This window comes from Peromyscus maniculatus, chromosome 11 (genome assembly GCF_049852395.1).
Source record: "Peromyscus maniculatus bairdii isolate BWxNUB_F1_BW_parent chromosome 11, HU_Pman_BW_mat_3.1, whole genome shotgun sequence".
Lineage (NCBI taxonomy): Eukaryota > Metazoa > Chordata > Mammalia > Rodentia > Cricetidae > Peromyscus > Peromyscus maniculatus.
In genome coordinates, this window is record NC_134862.1 from 43,680,313 (window position 1) to 43,699,118 (window position 18,806).

The window sequence follows — 18,806 nt, forward strand, 5'->3', positions numbered from 1 at the left end:
CTTTCATAGTGCCCGGACAAGAATAATCATACAGAAAGACTCCTTGGAGGGCTTTTCATCTCTTCACCCCCAGCCTCTGATTTTGAGCCTCTTTACACCAAGGAAATGGGAAACAGGGGTCCCAGCATGAAACAGATTCCGTAAGGGAGGTCTGAGCCCATGTTATGTGAAAGCTCCTTTCGGGAGTACATATCCATTTATTTGTACACTTATTCATCTAGATTTCCACCCAGATACGCCTATTCACTGCTTGTTATCTCAAGCTGTGGTTCAGGGTGGAGCAGTCTTAACTGAGAAAATCAAAGGACGCTCTACCATCATTGTCTACCCAGAAGATATTGGCTCATGAGACTGTGCACCCCATGTGCACATGCGCACAGACTTAGCTGATGGAGCTCCTTCACCCTCCTTAGAAAAATCCCCAAGAGGAAGTCCCTTTTAGCTCCGGTATGGGAGGACAGGGGCACTGGAGCAAGCCCTGCAAGTGCCTGTGGACATCAGGTATTTGGGTCTTTTCATTCAGCAGCTGCCACCGCCGCCGCCGCCGCCGCCGGTGTGCTTAGGCCTGCTCTGCACAAAGTGGTAGGCGAACGCACAAGGTAGACTAGGAGATGCTTGTAGACCTGCCAGACAGCCACACACAACACTATAAGAAGTGCTACCAGAAGCTGGGGGTGCAGCCCAGTTGGTAGAGCACTCAACTGGTCAATGCTCAGTTGGCAACGTGAATGAAGCCCTGGGTTGAATCCCCAGCACATAAGCTGGGAGGGGCGGTGCGCACATGAAGAGTCTAGAACTCAGAAGGTAGAGGCAAGAGACTAAGTCCAAAGTCATCTCCAGCTACATATTGAGTTCAAGGCCAGGCAGGGCAACATGAGATTGTCACTGCCCCCTCCCCGACCCCTGCCAAAAAAATGTATGTACTAATTGCATCTGTTGTAAGTTTAAACAATAATGAAACGTGTGTGCATCATAAAGGACTGGAACGAAGCCTAAGCATTTTCCTAAGCCCTGAGGTAAGAACGCATATACGGCAGACCGTGGAGTTATTCAGGGCAGGCAATAGAAGAGACAGTAGAGGAAGGAGCAAGCACACACCCTGCTTTCAGATCATGTTCACCCTCCCCTTCTGGTCACGGGGGCGTGGCTTTCTTCCTCTGTTGTCAAGGGCATTGTGCCCCAGAGAGCTTGGGACCATCGCGTTGCAAGACATCAGGCTGAGTGCCTGAGTACACAGGGTGGGTGCTCAGACCCCATGAGAAAGCGCTCCTGTGCCCCACATACCCTGACAAATCAAAATAAAATAAAAAATAACACATGGGCAGGGCTGTAGGGCAGTTGTTCTCAACCTGTGGGTTGCAACCCATCCGGCAAACCTCTATCTCCAGAAATATTTACGTTACCATTCATAACAGCAACAAAATGGAGTAGGGACAAAAATAATGTTATGGTTGGGGGTCACCACAGCATGAGGAACTGTATTAAAAGGTCACAGCGTGAGAATCACTGCTATAGGGAACTGTAAGCTGGAAAGAATGTGACCAGGTGACGGGGCCTGGCCTCGGACTTAGTTCCATCCTACAGGTTTGGAATGGCAAAGAAGGGCAACAGGAAAAAAAAAAAAATGGACAGTGAAATAGAATCTGTGCTTGTCCCAAGATGCTGGCCAGGCAGGAAGTGGGGCAGGGGAGCCACAGAGGAGGCTGCCAGGGTACTTGGGGGCAACGGGGGCAAGATCCGGACCATGTGCTATCGGGAAATGAGACGAGTTTCAGAGATTTTTTTTTTCTCCACCCATCCATCTGGAAACAGCAAAGGAATTGTGAGACATGATTTACTGCAGGGGCTTGTCTCAAAACTGAGCAAACTGATACTCACAGCAGGGAAAAGCATGGGATCAGGATGTCAAAGACCTCATCAGTATTGCCAGTTACTGCCTCTCACATCCCCATGCTATTCCCACTGCCCAGCGGCTAGTCCAGATCAGCCGGGAACAGGGGTCTGCCGCTCTTCATCCTCCAGCAGCCAAAGTCAGAGCCCCTCCCCGGAGCTGCCCAACCTTCTCCTGGTGATTAGTGTGTAAATGCACTTAGGGAGTTAATGAGTAACTGAGGCTTGTTATGATGGGTCAGTAGTAGCAGGTTCTTAAGTCCTGAGAGCCAGCAAGATTCAGAGCCCTAAATTTCCTTAATAAGATGTGGTCACAGGCTCCCAGCAAGTCCCAGCTGTTTTGAGCTGAAATGCACTATTAATAACCAATCCTGAACGGACTTAATTTTCTCTTTTTTTTAAAGATCATCTCTGATCTAAATGATTTTCGTCTACCATTTTCCACGCTGGTCACCTACAACTTTCATTCACTGGATCAGTATTCACCAACACCTACTAAGGACCAGATGGATACCCTTCAGGCAAGGACCTGCCCCAGGTTCTAGCTTAGTGTAGATTTAAAATTACAAGGACCAGTGGTGAGAGGTGAACACCATGAGAACTCAAGAGGAAGGCCACACATCCTACCAAGGAGATAGCACAGCAAAGTTGCCTGGTGGTCTGAAATCTTGAAGGTGTGAGTTCACCAGGAAATGGGGGGTGGACAGGAGAGGGCGGGACATTCCTTGGGCAGAGATGCACGGTCCCTTACACAGGTGAATAGGCACCAGTCGAACATGGAGGGAGCTGCTTCCTGCTTCCTGGGGGAAGCAGAGGCAGACCCCTGTGGACCATCAGTTCCATTAGGAAGGAGTCAGCATGTGCCTCCCTAGAGATCAGGGCCTGACAGTCTACCAGTAATGTCCTAAATACACAACCTTCCTCCTCCTGTGAGGGCTGGAGAAGGAACCCCTACCTCTTCATTTCTGGATGCATCAGAGGCCACACCCCAGGGCTCTAAGTGTATGTATTGTCCAAAACAAAACAAACAAAAAAACAACCATGGACTGGATGGGATGTAGCTTAGAAGACAGAGTGCTTGGCCAGCATGAACAAAGCTCCCCCCGCCCCGCCCCCGCCCCGTTTAATTCCCAGCATGATGTCTATAATCCCAGTGCTTAAGAGACACAGATGGGAGCATCTGGAGTTCAAGTTCATTCTTGGGTACACGGCGAATTCTAGGCCAGCCAGGGATACCCGAGACCCTGTCTCAAGAACAAACAAACAAACAAAGCCACGGTATCTTGTATCATGGTCTCTTAGGCATGATGACAGTGGACTAGAGCCAAGGACTAGAGGCCCTTTTCCGAGGCTTGGGCTCGCTCTCCAGGCTCATTCCAGCCTCTCCCCAGCTGTCCTCACTCATTTACTGCTGATGTCCATCAGCGTTTAAACGCCCTCTCCCCGAGTGCTGGTAAATAAAGCAGCGCTTATTCCACCCGCCCAGCTGTTACTGCCTCTTATCTGATGTACTCCAGACAGCCTGTCCGGCTTACTGGACAAGGGTTGAACTAAGGCCTGCCCTTGTTTGTGGGAACGAGGGTGGCAAGTGGTAGGGCCAGGTTTCTGCTGGGAACAAAATAACTTGGTGCTTCTGGGGAACCGGGCTATGAAAGCAGGGGAAAGGCCGTGCATCCAGGGCACAGTCGCGCTAGAGATCATTACCCCAGGGCCTGGCAGCCTCTTCCACCGAATTGAAATGGTGTCTCTGCCAACTCTGCAAAGAACTAGTATGAAAACAAAGCCAGAGAGCGCAGGCTTGCCCTTCTTAGCTTCCCCGTTTATTTCACTTCTGGGAAGGGAGGGCACGTGGGTGTGAGTCCACAGGGAAGGCTGCTATTGGAGAACCCCTTCCCCCACCCACTCTGTGTGTGAATTAGCACGTAGCTGGTTTGATATTAATCCACAAGCAGGCCCATAGAGCCAGCACAGTCAGGGGCCTAGGAAATAGCAAGAACGCCATGTATTTTCCACAGGAACGACAGAGGTCATTCAGTCAGTGTGCCTACCTTCATATGACCCTTGCCAGGGTTCTAGAAGTAGGTGGATTTTTTTTTTAAAGGATCAAGGGAGAGACTATAGAATAGTATGAACTGCAACAATTCCTGAAGTTACTAGCAGATTCTATTACTTTCTTTATTTGGCACTGCCCTCAAGACCAATTCAGGGCCCTTGAAAAGATGAGGCTAACTTCCACTATAATGGCAATTCTTATTCACTGAGTACTAGAACTAGGCTAAGCGACTGACTGATCGGTCAAATCTCATCTTGTTGAAATGGGTTGCATTTGAAATTCCACTCCAAACCTGGGGGAACTAAGCTGTGCTGGCCACCTGCCCCAGGTTGTTCAAGTCAGTGGGCAGGAAGTAGACCGGAAATAGACCTCCCCAGGGCACCTGGCACTTATGTCTCCATCCTCGACTTCCTGCATGTCCACCTCATTGTCTTTAGGGATGGAAACCTTAGCAAGTAGGAGTCTGACGCAAGCTAGAGGTGAACTCCTTTCTCCATCCCCACCTAAATGACCTTTCAGTTCAACTAATTAAGAAGAACAATAGCAATGGTTCTCATTTGACCTCCAGTGTCTGCCAGGGTGGTGAGGATGGTTAGGCTGAGGAAAAGGACAGGGGCGTTTCGGAGACATTTAATCCACTGCTTAATCCTCCCTTTCTATCTCTCTCCCTCTCCTCTCCCCTCTCCATCTCTTTTCCTTTTTGAGACAGAATCTTACTCTGTAGCCCAGGCTAGCCACAGACTCATGGTTATCTTTTTGCCTCAGCATTCCAAGAGCTTGGATGATAAGCATAATTCATCACGCTCAGCTCACCTTGCTGGTTTCTAAGACAGGAAAAACTGGATGATTTTTCCAAACTTCCCCAGCTACTTGCAGAAAAGAACCAGAACTATAAACCATGTATTTTCCCTCTCAACCACAAACTCTATTGCAAAACTTTCACGGGGTCAGGAATGCTGGTGCTGACCGGGCAGCAGAGCGCTTGAGTCCTCAGTATCCTTTCTTACCAAAGGCTGGTACAGGAGCCAGTGCCAGAGCCACAGAAGTGGTTTCTTCCTCCTGGGGCTTGTTTATGGCAGCATCAAGGCCTCCTCCACCCAAACCTTATCAGAAGCAAGGATGGGCTCGTAATCTACAGCTGCCAGCGCCTTGCCCAGACTCTCTGGGGAGGGACATTATCATCACCAAACAGCTGACCACGCACAGAACTCTAGGCCACCATGGTTTACCGAGCTTCAGGGAAGCTGAAAGCCTAGCTTTGGAGCCTGGGAAAGCAATTACTTGTTACTCCATTCAGAGTCCCAAGACACCCAGCAGCCAGTGGGTGTTGTCTGCTCCTATTGTTACTGGTCGGGTCTAAACGAAGTAACATCTTCCTGGGTCACAGAGCTCTCTTGTATAAATGGAGTGGCCGTTATTAGCCTACCAAGAACCAAAAGCACCTCCAAAAGGAATCTACCATCCTGGGGGGCCCTGACAGAGATGGGGTTGACCTGTCTGTCCCCTTGGCCTCCAGACAACCTTCTCTGGATGTCATTCAGTCTTCCACTAAATGATGAAATGTCCCTTAGGATTGGGATCTTTTAGGAAACAAGAAGATAGATGCATACTTTGAGCTGAATAACCCAAAAGAATAGAACCCCAAGGATGAGCAAACACTCCTAGGTTCTAACCCTGTCCTTGCATCGAAATAGAGAGGAAGAAATGAAAGGACTATTTCCATGGCACCCCCTGCCATCAGTGGGTTCCAATAGTCTATTCATGACACAGGGGCACTGATGTCCCCCGCCCAGCCATGGCTCCCTTCTCTCCTCACACAATCCAGACATTTGCACCTAGCATCCCTGGCCTAACTCGGACCAAGAACACCCAGGACACACTGCATGTTTGTGTACAAAGCTGTGAGGTATGAAATGAAATGAAAATGCTTACAATTTTCAGAATAGCTCACTTTTTACCCATTCAACGTGGGTCAGAAGTGTTTCTGGAGCCTTCGTGGGGAGCCGAGTTTTTATCAAAATCCTAGGAAAAAACCCCCAAATCAAGCATGACAAATTATTACTCTTGCATAGATCCTCTCCATGAGGTCAAAGGTAGCTGTAAATGAGTAACAAGCCAAGGGTTCTCACACCGTGTGCTCTCAGAAATAACTGCTCTCTCACTCACTTGTACCACTGGCCTTCAGCCACATGTGGCCCCAGTGCGCAGATCCTGGGGCTCTACTTCTCCTGTCTCACAGGGTAAGAATGGTAGTTCATAAATGGCAGCCGAGGTGACAGGAGCCCTTGCTAGGAATGGCAGACAGTCTTGCCTCAACCTGTGAAGAGGGTCATCCTCGGCTCACCACTGGAGGTCTGTGGAAATCAGGGTGTGTTTGGATTATTTTTAGTATTCGTTGACGATATAGTCCAGTCACTGGGTACCTGCAAGGGGATTGGTTCCAAGACTGTTGGAGATACCCAAGTCTCCTCTGTAAGATAACTTGGCAGCTTTCAGTTGAGGGTCCTCCCATGTTGTTTAAATGATAAGGTTGTTTGAATGCTTAATACACTGGAAATAATTAAACTATTTTCTGGAATGGCAAGGAAAATCTGTGCATGTTAGGTAAACATGCTGCTGCTGGAGGCCTAAGGCCACAGCATAGGAACCGGATGTGCTCAAAGGAGGGCCTCACAGATGACCTGTGGAGAGCCAGAAGGGACATCGGAGTGTGCTTGTGTATGACTGCAGTCACATCACATGGACTGGTGTGCTCAGTGTGTGACAGATCAAACTTTTGTCTTCTGGAACTTCCTGGTGTTTTTTTTTTTTCCTGTATAATTTCCAGCCATGGTTGGTTGCTTCCACAGATGTGGACACAGAAGGCCAGCTTTACAAATGTTCTGAATGACTAAGGATGAAACGATGGAATAGGCGGCAGAATGTTCAGACAGCATATTTTTAGAGACCTGTGAGAATATTCACGAAAGGACAGAAGTAGGGAGCTACCTCCTGGCGTGGGGGGTGGGGGTCATGGAAATGATGTCACTGTACACCTAGGTTATCTTTTGTAACATCCACAGGCTACAGTCTGACCCAGGGCAACTAATAAAACACCACAAAACACAAAGAAAGGGTTTCCATTGGAGAGGGAGATGCCTGTCGGCAGTATGGAATGTTACCTTCTCTACACAATACATGATCTGCTACATTTTTATTAAAAACAAAAGTGTACATATGTCCATAAAGCTGTACAGTCTTCCATATAAAAACACTATTATACAATTAGTAACCTTTGTCTTTTCTGTCAGAATAGCTTACAAACTTACCACTATTACTTATTTTTACTTAATAAGAGAGACAGGCCTGCTCAACAGTCCAGCTCTGGGGGGTTTTGTCATTTTTAAAGTGAACATCGACAAGAAAGAACAGATCTCAGCACGAGACCAGGCGGCTGCTTCTAAAGAGGCAGGGACTTGTTTGGGGACAAGACACAGGAACCATGGGTTGCAATTCACAGCTTTGTCTGAACCCACAGCTCACATCTGTGGGCCCAGAGTTAACTTTAAAGCAAGAGAGATGAAGCCACCTGGGAAGGCTATGCAAAGCTGGAAGCTGGGGGTGCCAGAGCAGGCTGGGCAGAGTGTTTGGTAAATAGCACCTTTGAGTAGAAACTGAGGAGTTAAGAAATCCAGGAAATGGGATGCCATGGCGGTGGAGAGAAATGGGGAAGGGGGGGCGGTCCTCATTAAGGAGAGGGTGATCGGCTGACTCTGGCTCTGTCCTTCAGTTTGAGAGACTGGAGGCCTTCTGAGGACCCCTCATCAGAGTCACTGAACCTGAAGGAAAGCCATTTCTTCCCAGTGTTTCCCAATTTTCTCCAACCCAGAGCAGTAAATATTGCACACATCTACAGATAAATTTGGATTTTACTGAGAGAGTCGACCTCCCCCACAGGTGCTCTGAGCACCAAGGAGATAAAGCTGTGCCCAAAGTTTGGCTCTTAGGGGCAGCCCTACAAGAGTGTCGGGTAGGCCCGCGGTGCACAGGCACTCTCTCGGCAGCTCAGGAAGATCTCTCTGCAAGGCCCACCGGCCAGCCAGAACCCCTTGGAGAACGGGAAAAGCAGGTCTCTAAAACCCACCAGGGCACCAAGAGGGGCTGGGAGGCCCAGTCTCAGAGTTTCCTGGACTATTGCACAGTGATTGAGAACTCTTGTCCTAGGAAATAGGGCCTTCCAGGACCCAACCACACGAAAGAGGGGAAGGAGGAACAGGAGTCTTGAAGAGAAGGCAGTTAAGAAAGGACCTGGAGTTCCCTGGAGCTTTGAGCCACCTCGAAAGGAATAATGGTAGCAGCATTCGGACTTTCATGTGGTTCCCAAAAGGAGGGTTTAGGAAAAGGGGGGAAAAACACCACCCCTCTTTGGGTCCCAAAATTCCATTGCAAATCACCCCTAAATTATTCGCCATCCATCCATACAAAGCAGCGTAGCGCAGAGCAAAGGTTTTGTGCGGTTTCCCTCCATCTACACCCAAAGTCTTTGCACATCTGCCTTACATCCCACCCTCCAAAAATGTCCACATAGATTCCCGGCTGGGGAACAAGCTTTCCAGGCCCCTGAGGGTAGAATCAGAAGTGAGACAAGATTCCAAGAAAACCTGCTTAGAACAGAAGGAACAAGGAGAGGTCTTTCACTCTACCCAGGATCTCAGCAGAAAAACAAAAGGAGATTAGGCAATGTAGTATTATTTCAGACCAGGCTTGACTGCCCCTGAGTGAGAGAGGAACCAGGCATACAGGCATCCCGGCTGGGACAGTAACCCAGGGCAGATCCTGACCCCTCTCGTTCACAGTTGCTAACCTTGCTTGCTCCCTTTTCCCACCTCCCGGGGGATCAGCCTTGAATCCCCCTTTACCTTGGCTAGGCCAATCCCCAAACCACTCCCCTAGGCAAACACTGGCTCATGGACTCAATAACAGTTCTTTCCAAAGGCACCTGGGGAGGCCACTTCCAAGCAGCTCCCTTTAAGGATTTTTTTTTCTTTAAAAAAAAATCTTTTGGTTTTTTTTTTCCTCCTCTTTTCTTAAAAAAAAAAAAATAGCATGTATAAATAGCTCTTCATTTAAAAATACAGTTCCCCAGGTTGAGGTATACGGTGGCCTGTTGTCACGGCAGCTTGAGTACAGTAGAGTGCCGGGGTAGGGTGGCTCTTCTTTAGCTGGAGACAGCCATCACATAGTTCTTCGAGGGGCTGCTCCTGCCCAGCATCATTTGCTTCTTGCAAGTGAGGAGCCCATAGGAGGCAGCCACCGGGGCCTCCTCGTACAGGACACAGATGGAACCATCCTCTCCGATGCGGTAGGACACCTCATAGGGATCAACCCACAGGGTCAGCTCACTGGGCAGCAGCCGGTGTAGCTGGGGCTGGCTGAGTCCAATCTGGCTGGCCACCTTGCTAATGATGGGGTCCATCTTGTGGTTGATGCGGATGCAGCGATAGCCAGAGCCTTTGGATGGTTTCTCTGGAAACCAGTGGTGTTTGTAATGATCTGTGGAGGAAGAACAAGAGAGAGATGCCTGGTTAGAAAGCATTGTCTCTGATGTTTACCACAAGGGGAGGCTGAGAGCAGAGGGCCCAGAGAAAAGGAAGGATTCAGCGACAGTATTTCAGAGCCTCTCCTTAAACTCCCCCTGCCACTTAGAAAGATCCCTGGGCCCTTTCCAAGTGCGTGGACATTGCAAGTCAGCGCCAGAGCTTTCAGATAGGTGCTCTCCCGGTGGTCAGGGATATTTTTGGTACAATCCATCTTAAGGAAATTAGGGCTGGTATGAAAAGGCAGAGCCTCTGAGGACCCAGACACTGAAATCTCAAAGCCCAGTAAGAGGCCAACATTGTTGGGTGTCCAGCAAGTCACCAGGCCTCCCATCCCTCCCCCCACCAGAAGAGTTATAAGATCTTTAGCAAAGGTAAAGGAATAAAAATGGTTTTGTTTTGATGAAACAGCTGTTGGTCCTCAGATCTGTGCCAACATGTTGAGAGATGGGTATCGCTGCCCAAGGCAACCAACCAGCTTTAACAGCTGGGGACAGAGGCGAAAGGGCTGCTTATCACTCCTCCGCCTCCTGGCCTCACACCCTGCCTCCGTAACACGGCCCCCCACCCCCAGCAGGCTAGACTACTGGGCTCTTTTCTGTACTACAATAGGTGGCAGATGGCGAAGAGGGACCAAAAGAAAAAAATACAAAGGGGGCCCAGATTACAACTTCCAGCGGGTAAACAAGCGGCAGAATGGTCCTGTACAATGGTAGGCCCAGGGCTACAACTGTGGCTGGGACTCGAGTTGTCGAGAAAGTTCAGTGGCACATAAAAGTCGCATAGCTTGGCCTGGCTTCGTGGCCCATAGCTTCCCCCGGGGGGGTCTGGAGGTCCAAGATTCAGAGAAAGATCTCAGTTTGGACTCTGAGCACAGACACTGGCTATTCCCGTGGTGTTGTTAGGGCCTCAGAATATACCCAAGGAAGAGGGTCAGCGCACCGGGAGAGAGGCGGGGACTGGAGGGCGGGGAGGCAGAGACCTCACCGAAGGGACAGAGGACCACAGGCGGTCTCGGAGATTAGAGCGAGGCATCCGAGACCCGGAGTTGCTCGCGTATGGGAGGGGGTGGTCTCCGTCCCAAAAAACAGTGGGGAAAGACACCCCAGGCAAGGAGGGGCCGCGCCCCGGTGGCTTCGGGACCCCGACGTGTGCTCACCGGTCAGTGCGTCCTGGAGCGCCCTGCTGAACACCTTGAGTCTCTGCTCGCTCACACAGCCCCGCGTCCTCAGGAGACTGGAGAGGAAGCCCACGGCGGCGGCGATCTCTGGGAGCATGTCGGTTCTCTTCCCGTGGCTCATGCCGGGCGGCTGGGGAAGTAGGTGTATTATTAGGGCAAGGGTGGTCCGGCCGCCGCTCGGGGTTCTGCCCGGACTTTCCCCGGGCTGCGCCTTTCATACCGCTCGCGGAGGCGGGGGAGCCGCAGACGGCGCCCATTGGCTGAGGCTGGCGGATGGGGGCGTGTTCTCCCGCCGCCACGCCTCCCTCCTCCGCCCGCGCCCGCCTCCGCCCCCGCCCTCCCGCTGGCCTGCTCGCCCGCGCCTCCCGGGCGCTGAGGTCATCGCTCGCTGACGTCAGTATTGGGAACCAGGGCCGGACTCCCGAGCCGGTAGGAGGCGGGCGGGAGAGGGCCCAGGACCTGGGCAGAGGAAGCGGGCCACACCGGGCATGCCCGGACGTCGCCTCTGCACAGTGCCAAGGCGGCGGTTGCCTGCCGCCTCCTCCAGGATGCCCTCGCCAGGATGCTACTTCTCCCACGTCCCGTGATAACCACAGAGTCGTTCACCCTGGCGCCTGGTCATCTCTGCTACTCTCTCCTAGCTAGTCCGAACCGGCTCCTCAAGCTTTCAGCAATGGGGATGTATTCCGTTTGCTTCCATAATAATTCCACCTCCCCCAACAAATTCTGCTTTTCCCCTTCAGCAATTGCCTAAAAGCAATCAACTCTCACTGCTTGGTGTCGCGCGGTGGCAGGGATGTCGAGGAGAAACTTTTCTGTGCGTTGAGTTATTTTTCCAGTTCTCACTTTCCTTTAAATGGCTCCCCCCCCCCCCCAAGTAGTCTGATGTGAACTGTACGAAGTTTCCCATCAGCTCCCTGCTCCTCCCTTTTCACTGATCCGTCTTCCTTCCTCTTTGTGGACGGAGGCTTTTGTAAACACTAGCTCCCCAGAAGAAAGGCTTCGGCTCTGGCTTAGGCTACACTCTGGGGCTCAAGGATTGGTGCCAGGAAGCTAGGCAGAGACTACTGAGTAGGCAACTTGTCACCCACACCTCTGAGCCCAGCACTGGATCTGGCCTGCAACAAGCCCGTGTTTGTTTGTTCGGTTGGTTGGTTTTGTTTTTTGAGTTCTCCGCCACCTTCAAGAAGCTGTGCCCCCAGGCTTCTCTACCTGTCCACTGCCTGAGCCACCAGCTTCCCCGCCTGGGTCCGCCGTGCCCATTCCCACCCAGTGTCCCTCTTCCCTCTTATTTCCACTTTCTATCCCAAGCTGTCCCTTTTGCTATTTGTTTTTCTCCAGTGGACTTCCGCGTCCGTACTTCTGGATATCGTCTTCATGCTGTCCCTCCCTGGGGATGTCCAGCGCCTCCTCTAAAGCTACCTCCCTCCCGGTCCTCTTTCAAAGCTACCGATCACTGCTCCATGGCATGCGACCCTCTCTTAGCGTCATCAGACCTAGTCCCGACACTGATGGCTTCTTATCTACATCATCATGGTGGGGTTTTCCAGTCCTACCCCAAACGACCTTCCCCGTCGTTTTCCTAAAGTATCCAGGCTGCTTGCTCTTCCTTTGCTCAGAACATGAGACAACTCCTCCATTTGCTAGACTGTCTGGACTCATTTGCCTGACCGTTAAGACATTTTATCATTTTGTATGACCTACCTTTAAAGGTTTCTATCACTTTGTGCTGTAGGGTCCCTTCTTTCACTGTCCTCTAAATAACATGACAGCTCTGCCACCTAGGTCCTACAAATGTTTCCCATTATTCATAGCTCTATGACATGGTCCTTACCTCACACATCGCTGGCCTGGGTGCACCATGGCTCATGTCTTTAACCCACTACTGCTTAGCTACCAATTCATACTCTCCCAGATTCCTGAAGCGTCCTGAAAATACAAGCTGACCATGCTCCCAGTGCTAAGTCGATGCTGCCCATACAGTCACTTAGCTCGTCTCCAGCTGGGAATCCTCCTGCCTCAGCCTCACAAGCAAGATCCCCCTCCCCTGGCCCAACATCCGTGTACTAGTTACTTGGAAGCAGGCTACTTTGTTTGTATGCCTCCCGTCTACAGGACGACCCACATTTCGTATGTTCTTCCCTTCTGTTTCAGGGGATGAATCAAAGCGCCTGGGAGTCTAGTGCTTTGGCATTGAACGCGTCCCTCCTGTCCCCCGGAGAGCACTTCTTCATTCCTCCTCCTCAGGGGCTGGGGCTGGATACATGAGATGATTCCTTCTGCTTACTGAGGGGAATTATTAGTTTTTAACAGGAAACCGGGCTGACCTTGGAAAAAGATAAGCTAGATGCATTGAACCAAAGAGGCCAGGTGTCACCGACCAAGGCTGGCCACCAAGGAAGTGAGCAGAATGGGTCAGAGCACACGGGCCTGTGCTGACTTGTTCAGTGCCCTGAATCTGACACTCGAGACAGGGTTCCTCTGTGTCGCTTTGGAGCCTGTCCTGGAACTCACTTTGTAGACCAGGCTGGCCTCGAACTCACAGAGATCCCCCTGCCTCTCCCTCCCAAGTGCTGGGATTAAAGGCTGCGCCACCACTGCCCGGCTGACTCTGACACCCTTGTCATCACCTCCCTGTGTCTTTGGCTTGGGTCTGGTGTTCTGACATCCTACAAGCAGACTGATGAGAAAGGCGGTCTGCAAACCAAAGCACCAGCTTTGGTTTTCTTTAGGAAATCAAGCTTGCCCTTCTGTAAAGGTTCACATCTCCCAGCAGGCTATGCAGCGACCTCTCCGCAGAGCCAGGACAGGGCCTAGTTTGCAGGCTACACAGGTGGTGCTCTTTTTGGTAGATCCCCCAATTCCTGGGCTGCTGCTGCTCTGGCCACGGGGCCCACAGAGCAATCACTCTTGACAGTGATGCCATGATTCCAGAGAAGGAGCCCAAATGTGAGGCTAGGAGCAGGAATGTAAGGCAGCCCCAACCCTAAAATCAATTCTAAGGCTAGGTGTGATGGCAAACAACTTTAATTACAGTACTCAGAGAGGCAGAGGCCAGCCTGGTCTACCTACGGAGTTCCAGGACAGCCAGAACTACACAGTGAGACCCTGTTTCAAAATAAGCAAAGAGTTCTAGAAACTAAATCCTGATTTGGGGATGCTGCTGCTGTGTAGTGTTACCTAGGTGTGTTTCTTCAGAGACACCTCAGCATCCTGGATCGTATTCTGGCTGTAGTGCACAGCGCTCTGTAAGAACCAACAGGAAGATCCCCTCCTTCCCCATCTTCTCTTTGTACTCCTGAGTCTGTAAAGGAGCTTAATTTATCTCACAGTAACATCCCTAGGTCACTTAGCAGCAGCAGCAGCAGCAGCAGCAGCAGCAGCAGCAGCAGCAGCAGCATCCCCAAATAAAGATTTAGGTTCTAGAATTGGTTGTTGTTTGTTTTGAAACAGCTACACTGAACACAATATAGCTCTGGCTGGCCTAGAACTCTGTACCTAGACCAGGCTGGCCTCTGCCTCTCTGAGTACTGGAATTAAAGGTGTTTGCTATCACACCCAGCCTTAGGATTGATTTCTGATAGCGTCAGACACATGACATCAGTCCTGATTTTGTTTTAAATTTATTTAAACTGCCCTTAAGTTTAAATAAATAGCACACACCTTCAACCCCAGCACTGGGGAAGCAGAGGCAGGCAGATCTCTGTGAGTTCGAGGCCAGCCTGGTAGACATAGAAGGTTCTAGGCCACCTAGGGCTACATAGTGAGATCTGGTCTCAAACAACATCAGCGAAAACAAAGCAAAGGGGAAAAGCCACCAAAGTTGACAGGCGCTTGTAGACCTTCCCTTTTCATGGCCCCCATTGCCTCCTGTCCTTGGGGTGTTTAGACCATCAGCCTAAGGAGAATGGCTCCCCCTCTCCCTCCCCCTCTCTTTCTCCTGCCATTCTTCTTTTCTTCTCCCTCATCCTTGGCTTGGATGGTGAACATAAGCACTGACACACTGTTGACTGTGACTCCACAGACGCTGTCACCGGTGCCTGGGTGATGACAGCAGGGGTGAGGGTCGCGTCAGTCTGCGCTTTATCTGCACCAGAAACTCCAGTGCCCTGTGACCCCAGACCTGCTTTTCCTCTGGTCTTGGTTGGCCATTCCATCCGTTTGTCTGGCCTACCTGTGTGGCCCCTTGGAGAGTGACATGACATCCCAAAACAGCCCTCCTTCGTCCAGCCCAAGGACTGGGTCCTTCTATCCTGGCCTTGTCTGTGGAGCTATCACACAGGCCTTGCTCTCTCTGCCTGCCAGTTAGGAGCCACCAGATAGTGGTGTGTACTTCTGTGGGGACCTTGGGGACTTGGCTTGGTTGTCAAGGTTACCTCTCAGTTCTGACCACATGTGGAAACCTGAGGCAGGCTTGGTGGCTCGGCTGTCAGAGGCCGGGCTGAGCTATTCTGGGAGAATGACTTCAGTTCCCTCCCACACGGTACTGTGTGTGATTCTGCTAGTCTCGGTGTGTACCAGTGTGGGTAGGAGGGTGGTGTGTATTTTCGAGCGAGTGTACGTACTAAAGCGTTTACGTGAACTCGAGTCGGTGGGAGTTGAGGGAGTACGGAGATGCTGTGTCCTGGTGTCTGGTGAAGCCTGCTTTCTGAGGGGGACAGGCCTGGGGAGTGCTGTTTGCCTGTATGTAGCTGCTGCAGATGCGAATTTGATCTTTCCTGACCACCCCCACCCACCCACCCACCCACATTGACATCGCTAGCACCTTGCTGTGCTGCCCAGAGCTGATAAGACACATCACCAGGGTGGGCCAGCCTCTCCTCACCCCTCCCTAAGCAGGATAGAAATACTGCCGAATCCTTTCACGTCTCTCTGCCAGGGGGGCTCTTCTAGGACTTCCTGGCCGCTTCTCACAGAGAAGTACCCAACGTCACCAGTATGGGAACTATTCTTGACATTCAGAAACAGGAATTAAGAACAGAAGAGAAGGTCCTTGTCATCAAAGCCTGATCATGAGGGTACAGAACTGAGGATGTGAGCTCTGTTTGAAATTTCAACCTCTTGCAACCTCGCCCCTGACCCAAAAGTGAACTGAGAGGGGGACGGACCCACACAGTTCATGGAGGGTTAGGGGTGAGCGTGAGCGGAACACTGAAGGACTGAAGGAAGGCCAGGGGAAGCGCAGACAGGGAAAGGGCTTTCTCACTTGGGGGCTAAAAACATTTAAAACCCCAGAGAACCATTTTTTGGCAACCTGTTGAGTGCCAGAGAAGAGTCTGGAAGCTAGAAAGTAAGGTAACCCGTTCCCTCATTTTTTCTGAAGATAGAAGCTGAGAAAGGACCCGTCTATACAAGAATGTGGCTTCAGGAAAGGAAAGCTAATGTCCGGCTGTGTTGAAGAAGATGCCCGCTCCCACCAGGACTCAGACCTTCCCAGAACAGGGCACCCGTCGATGAAATTCAGCCACAGGAAAGGCCAGGTGAAGGCTACAAGTTCATCTTCAAAGTGACCAAAAAAGCTGGAGAGCGTCAACCTCAGCTGCTGCCCGGAGGCTCTCCAGACGCTGAGTAGAAATAGACAAGGCAGATGCGGCCTCCACTGCTGTTACAGCCTGGAGCCTTGCTAAGATGTGAGCAAAAGTGTGAGTCCACAGAGGCCATGACTCTTTCCAGTGTGGTCCCCTGGATTCATGCCCAACTGACTCAGCCTCTCTACTGAATGAGCTCACAGGCAAAGATTACAAGAAGCCAACCTGGGTGCCCATTATTTGTGTGACAAGGAATGTCTTCGATCTCACTTGTATTCAGTTTTGTCACCTTTAAGGAGGGAAAGCCGGGATACTGGGAAGATCAGAGGCGCTGTGCAGAGAGCACCTAGTACCTAGCATCCGACTTCAGTATCATGGATGCTCAATAAACCGGAATTCTTAGTGGTATGGATTCTTATAAAACATCTCTAAAAATGATACAATTCTTTTTCCTTTTTTGGGTAAAAGGGAGGCCTTAAAATGTAGGGGAAATGGCCAATGTCATAGCTGCTCATTGGCAGAGTTGGTACTAAAGCTTCGTTCTCTGACCCTGGTTAGGACTCTTTTCATTAGGGCCGATGCCCACCTTGTGGCACTGACCCCATTCATTCATTCATTCATTCATTCATTTATTCTTCATTCATTCACTGACTTGAGGTATATTTATTGGGAGCCTTGGGTTTCAGACTCTGGAAATTCAGCATGGGGTCTGGGAGGTTGCTCTCAGCTTTCAGGGTATCCCTGGAGGCGGGTGCTGGAGGTGAGTGCTGGAGGCTGAGTGCAAGGGATAAAAATCATTTGGCAGTATGGAGTCAGGGAACTGGGAAGCCAGGAGCAGAATGGGTTCAGTGTCTTTTAGGGGTTTCTGTGGGTTCCAACAGGAGCTTGAAAGACTGGGAGCCTCGTGGGGGCTAGATCTTCATTCCAGGGCCAGGAGAGGGTGCAAAGGCCAGCCCTGTGAGACAGCAAGCCAAAGTGAACCCCAGAGAACTGTGGACAAGGGCCGACAGTGGCAAAACAGCTCTGCCACCTGAGTCTGAGGCCTGTGGGATGTGACGGAAAGCCAGTCTCCCTTTGAGATGGCCCTCGGGTGACAGACAGCCAGTCTAGCTAATGCCAGGGGGTAGAGAGCAGGCTTGGAGCGGCTGAGGGTTTGGGACAAGTTTCTAGTTCAAGAAGGTGGAGGGGTGGAGGAGGGGTGGGAACCAGACTGGCAGAGAACCCGTGTGCACAACAGCCCGGGACAAGAGCATCGGCCTTTTAGACAGTGCCCAGCAAACAAAAGAAAGAAGAATTGAGTCCCAACCAGACCCTGGAGGTCGACACTGAGCCCAGGGCTCCAGGGAGAAAAACCAGGGTTGAGAGGTGAGACCCAGAGTGTTAGGGTAAGAAATAAACTCTCTAGTCCTGGGATGGGCATGATCGGTAGACTGCTTGAGTAGCATGCAGGGAGCCCCGGGTTCATCCCCAGCGCTGCAGGGGTATGGTAATGTATGTCTATAATTCCAGCGCTTGGAAGGTAGAGACACAGGAGGATCCAGCGTTCAAAACAAAATAAAAACAAAACTCTCCAGGAATAGCCACTTTTACTGTCAGGGGGTGGGATGAGGTGGGGTGGGGGGCAGCCACAGCCTAGATGAGTGCCAGGCGGCCGCTCCAACAGCCAGTTTATGCTGTCCAACTTGCTCCCATCCCCAATATTGTATGGTATCGGCTCTTATGACCCTAGCTCCACCACCGGAGAAGCGAGACTAGGAAGTGACGCGAATTCATCCATATTGTCACTAAGTGCGAGGCCCCACAGACTGACTGTATCACCGCCCCCACCGCCCCGAGGCATCTGTTGCCCTGGGGGACTACTCCTCAACTGTTACGTCCTACTGACTCACCAGTGTCTAGGGAGAAAGGACATTCTGGTCCTGTGGTAGGCAGGGAAAGGAAGGCAGACTTGGGGTGGGTGGGGGGTGGACAAGACATGAGCAGGAACTGGGGAGAGACACGGCCAGATGGCCAGACCAGTGTTGGCTGGCAAAGTCCTAGTGGTGTGTTTTCCCTCCTGTGGCTCCTTAGGGGTATCTAGGGACAAAAGGGGAGAAAGTGTCTGCTAAAAGTCTGTTATCCTAGGAACCTCAAGAATGTGACCTCCCACACCTCCACTTCATGGGCCTTCTGCAATGATATTAAGAAGGTGTGACTCCAGGCACTGGAAACTCCATAGGGAACACATGGACTTGGGGGCAGCGGCAGATCTGAAGCCCGATTTATTGCCCGTTTGCAAACTTAGAGGACAGACCCCTTGTAAAGGCCCTCTCTTCCTTCCTGGGGGCCCAGGACAGAACTACTTTAACTCCAGACAGAAAACAAGAGGAGAGGCCCTAAGGCTGGTGAAGCGACCCCAGATGTTGCTTGGTTAGGCCTCCTGGGGCCTGAATGTCTGGGGCGAGCAGCTGGGACAGGAGGGCACAGGGTGGAGGGAACAGCTTCTGAAAGGGCTACACCAGGAGGAACTGAAGAAGGGAGGCTGGGCCAGCTTCTCCCCTTCGGCCTCCAGGCTCTGAGCCAAGGTGTTCCTTTACTGC

General features: G+C 51.2%; 1 protein-coding gene and 1 long non-coding RNA gene across 2 annotated transcripts; one reads left to right on the forward strand and one right to left on the reverse strand.

The window, feature by feature from the left end:
- Window positions 1-7,121: 7,121 nt before the first annotated feature.
- Window positions 7,122-10,897, reverse strand: Btg2 (BTG anti-proliferation factor 2). Its single transcript, XM_006993212.4, has 2 exons — window positions 10,679-10,897; window positions 7,122-9,475 (listed from the first exon to the last, which is right to left on the reverse strand). The coding sequence occupies exons 1-2, from the start codon at window positions 10,818-10,820 to the stop codon at window positions 9,141-9,143; spliced, it is 477 nt and encodes a 158-aa protein (XP_006993274.1). The 5' UTR covers window positions 10,821-10,897; the 3' UTR covers window positions 7,122-9,140.
- Window positions 10,898-13,899: 3,002 nt separating this feature from the next.
- LOC143267713 (uncharacterized) lies at window positions 13,900-16,629 on the forward strand. Its single transcript, XR_013043135.1, has 2 exons — window positions 13,900-15,024; window positions 16,023-16,629. It is a non-coding gene; the product is annotated as an uncharacterized LOC143267713 (long non-coding RNA).
- Window positions 16,630-18,806: the final 2,177 nt, after the last annotated feature.

Coding starts and splice junctions, on each gene's coding strand:
- Btg2 (XM_006993212.4), bottom strand. CDS start 10,820: ATGAGCCACGGGAAGAGAACCGACATGCTCCCAGAGATCGCCGCCGCC. Junction 9,476..10,678: donor GCTCCAGGACGCACTGACCG/GTGAGCACACGT, acceptor CTTCCTCCACAG/ATCATTACAAACACCACTGG.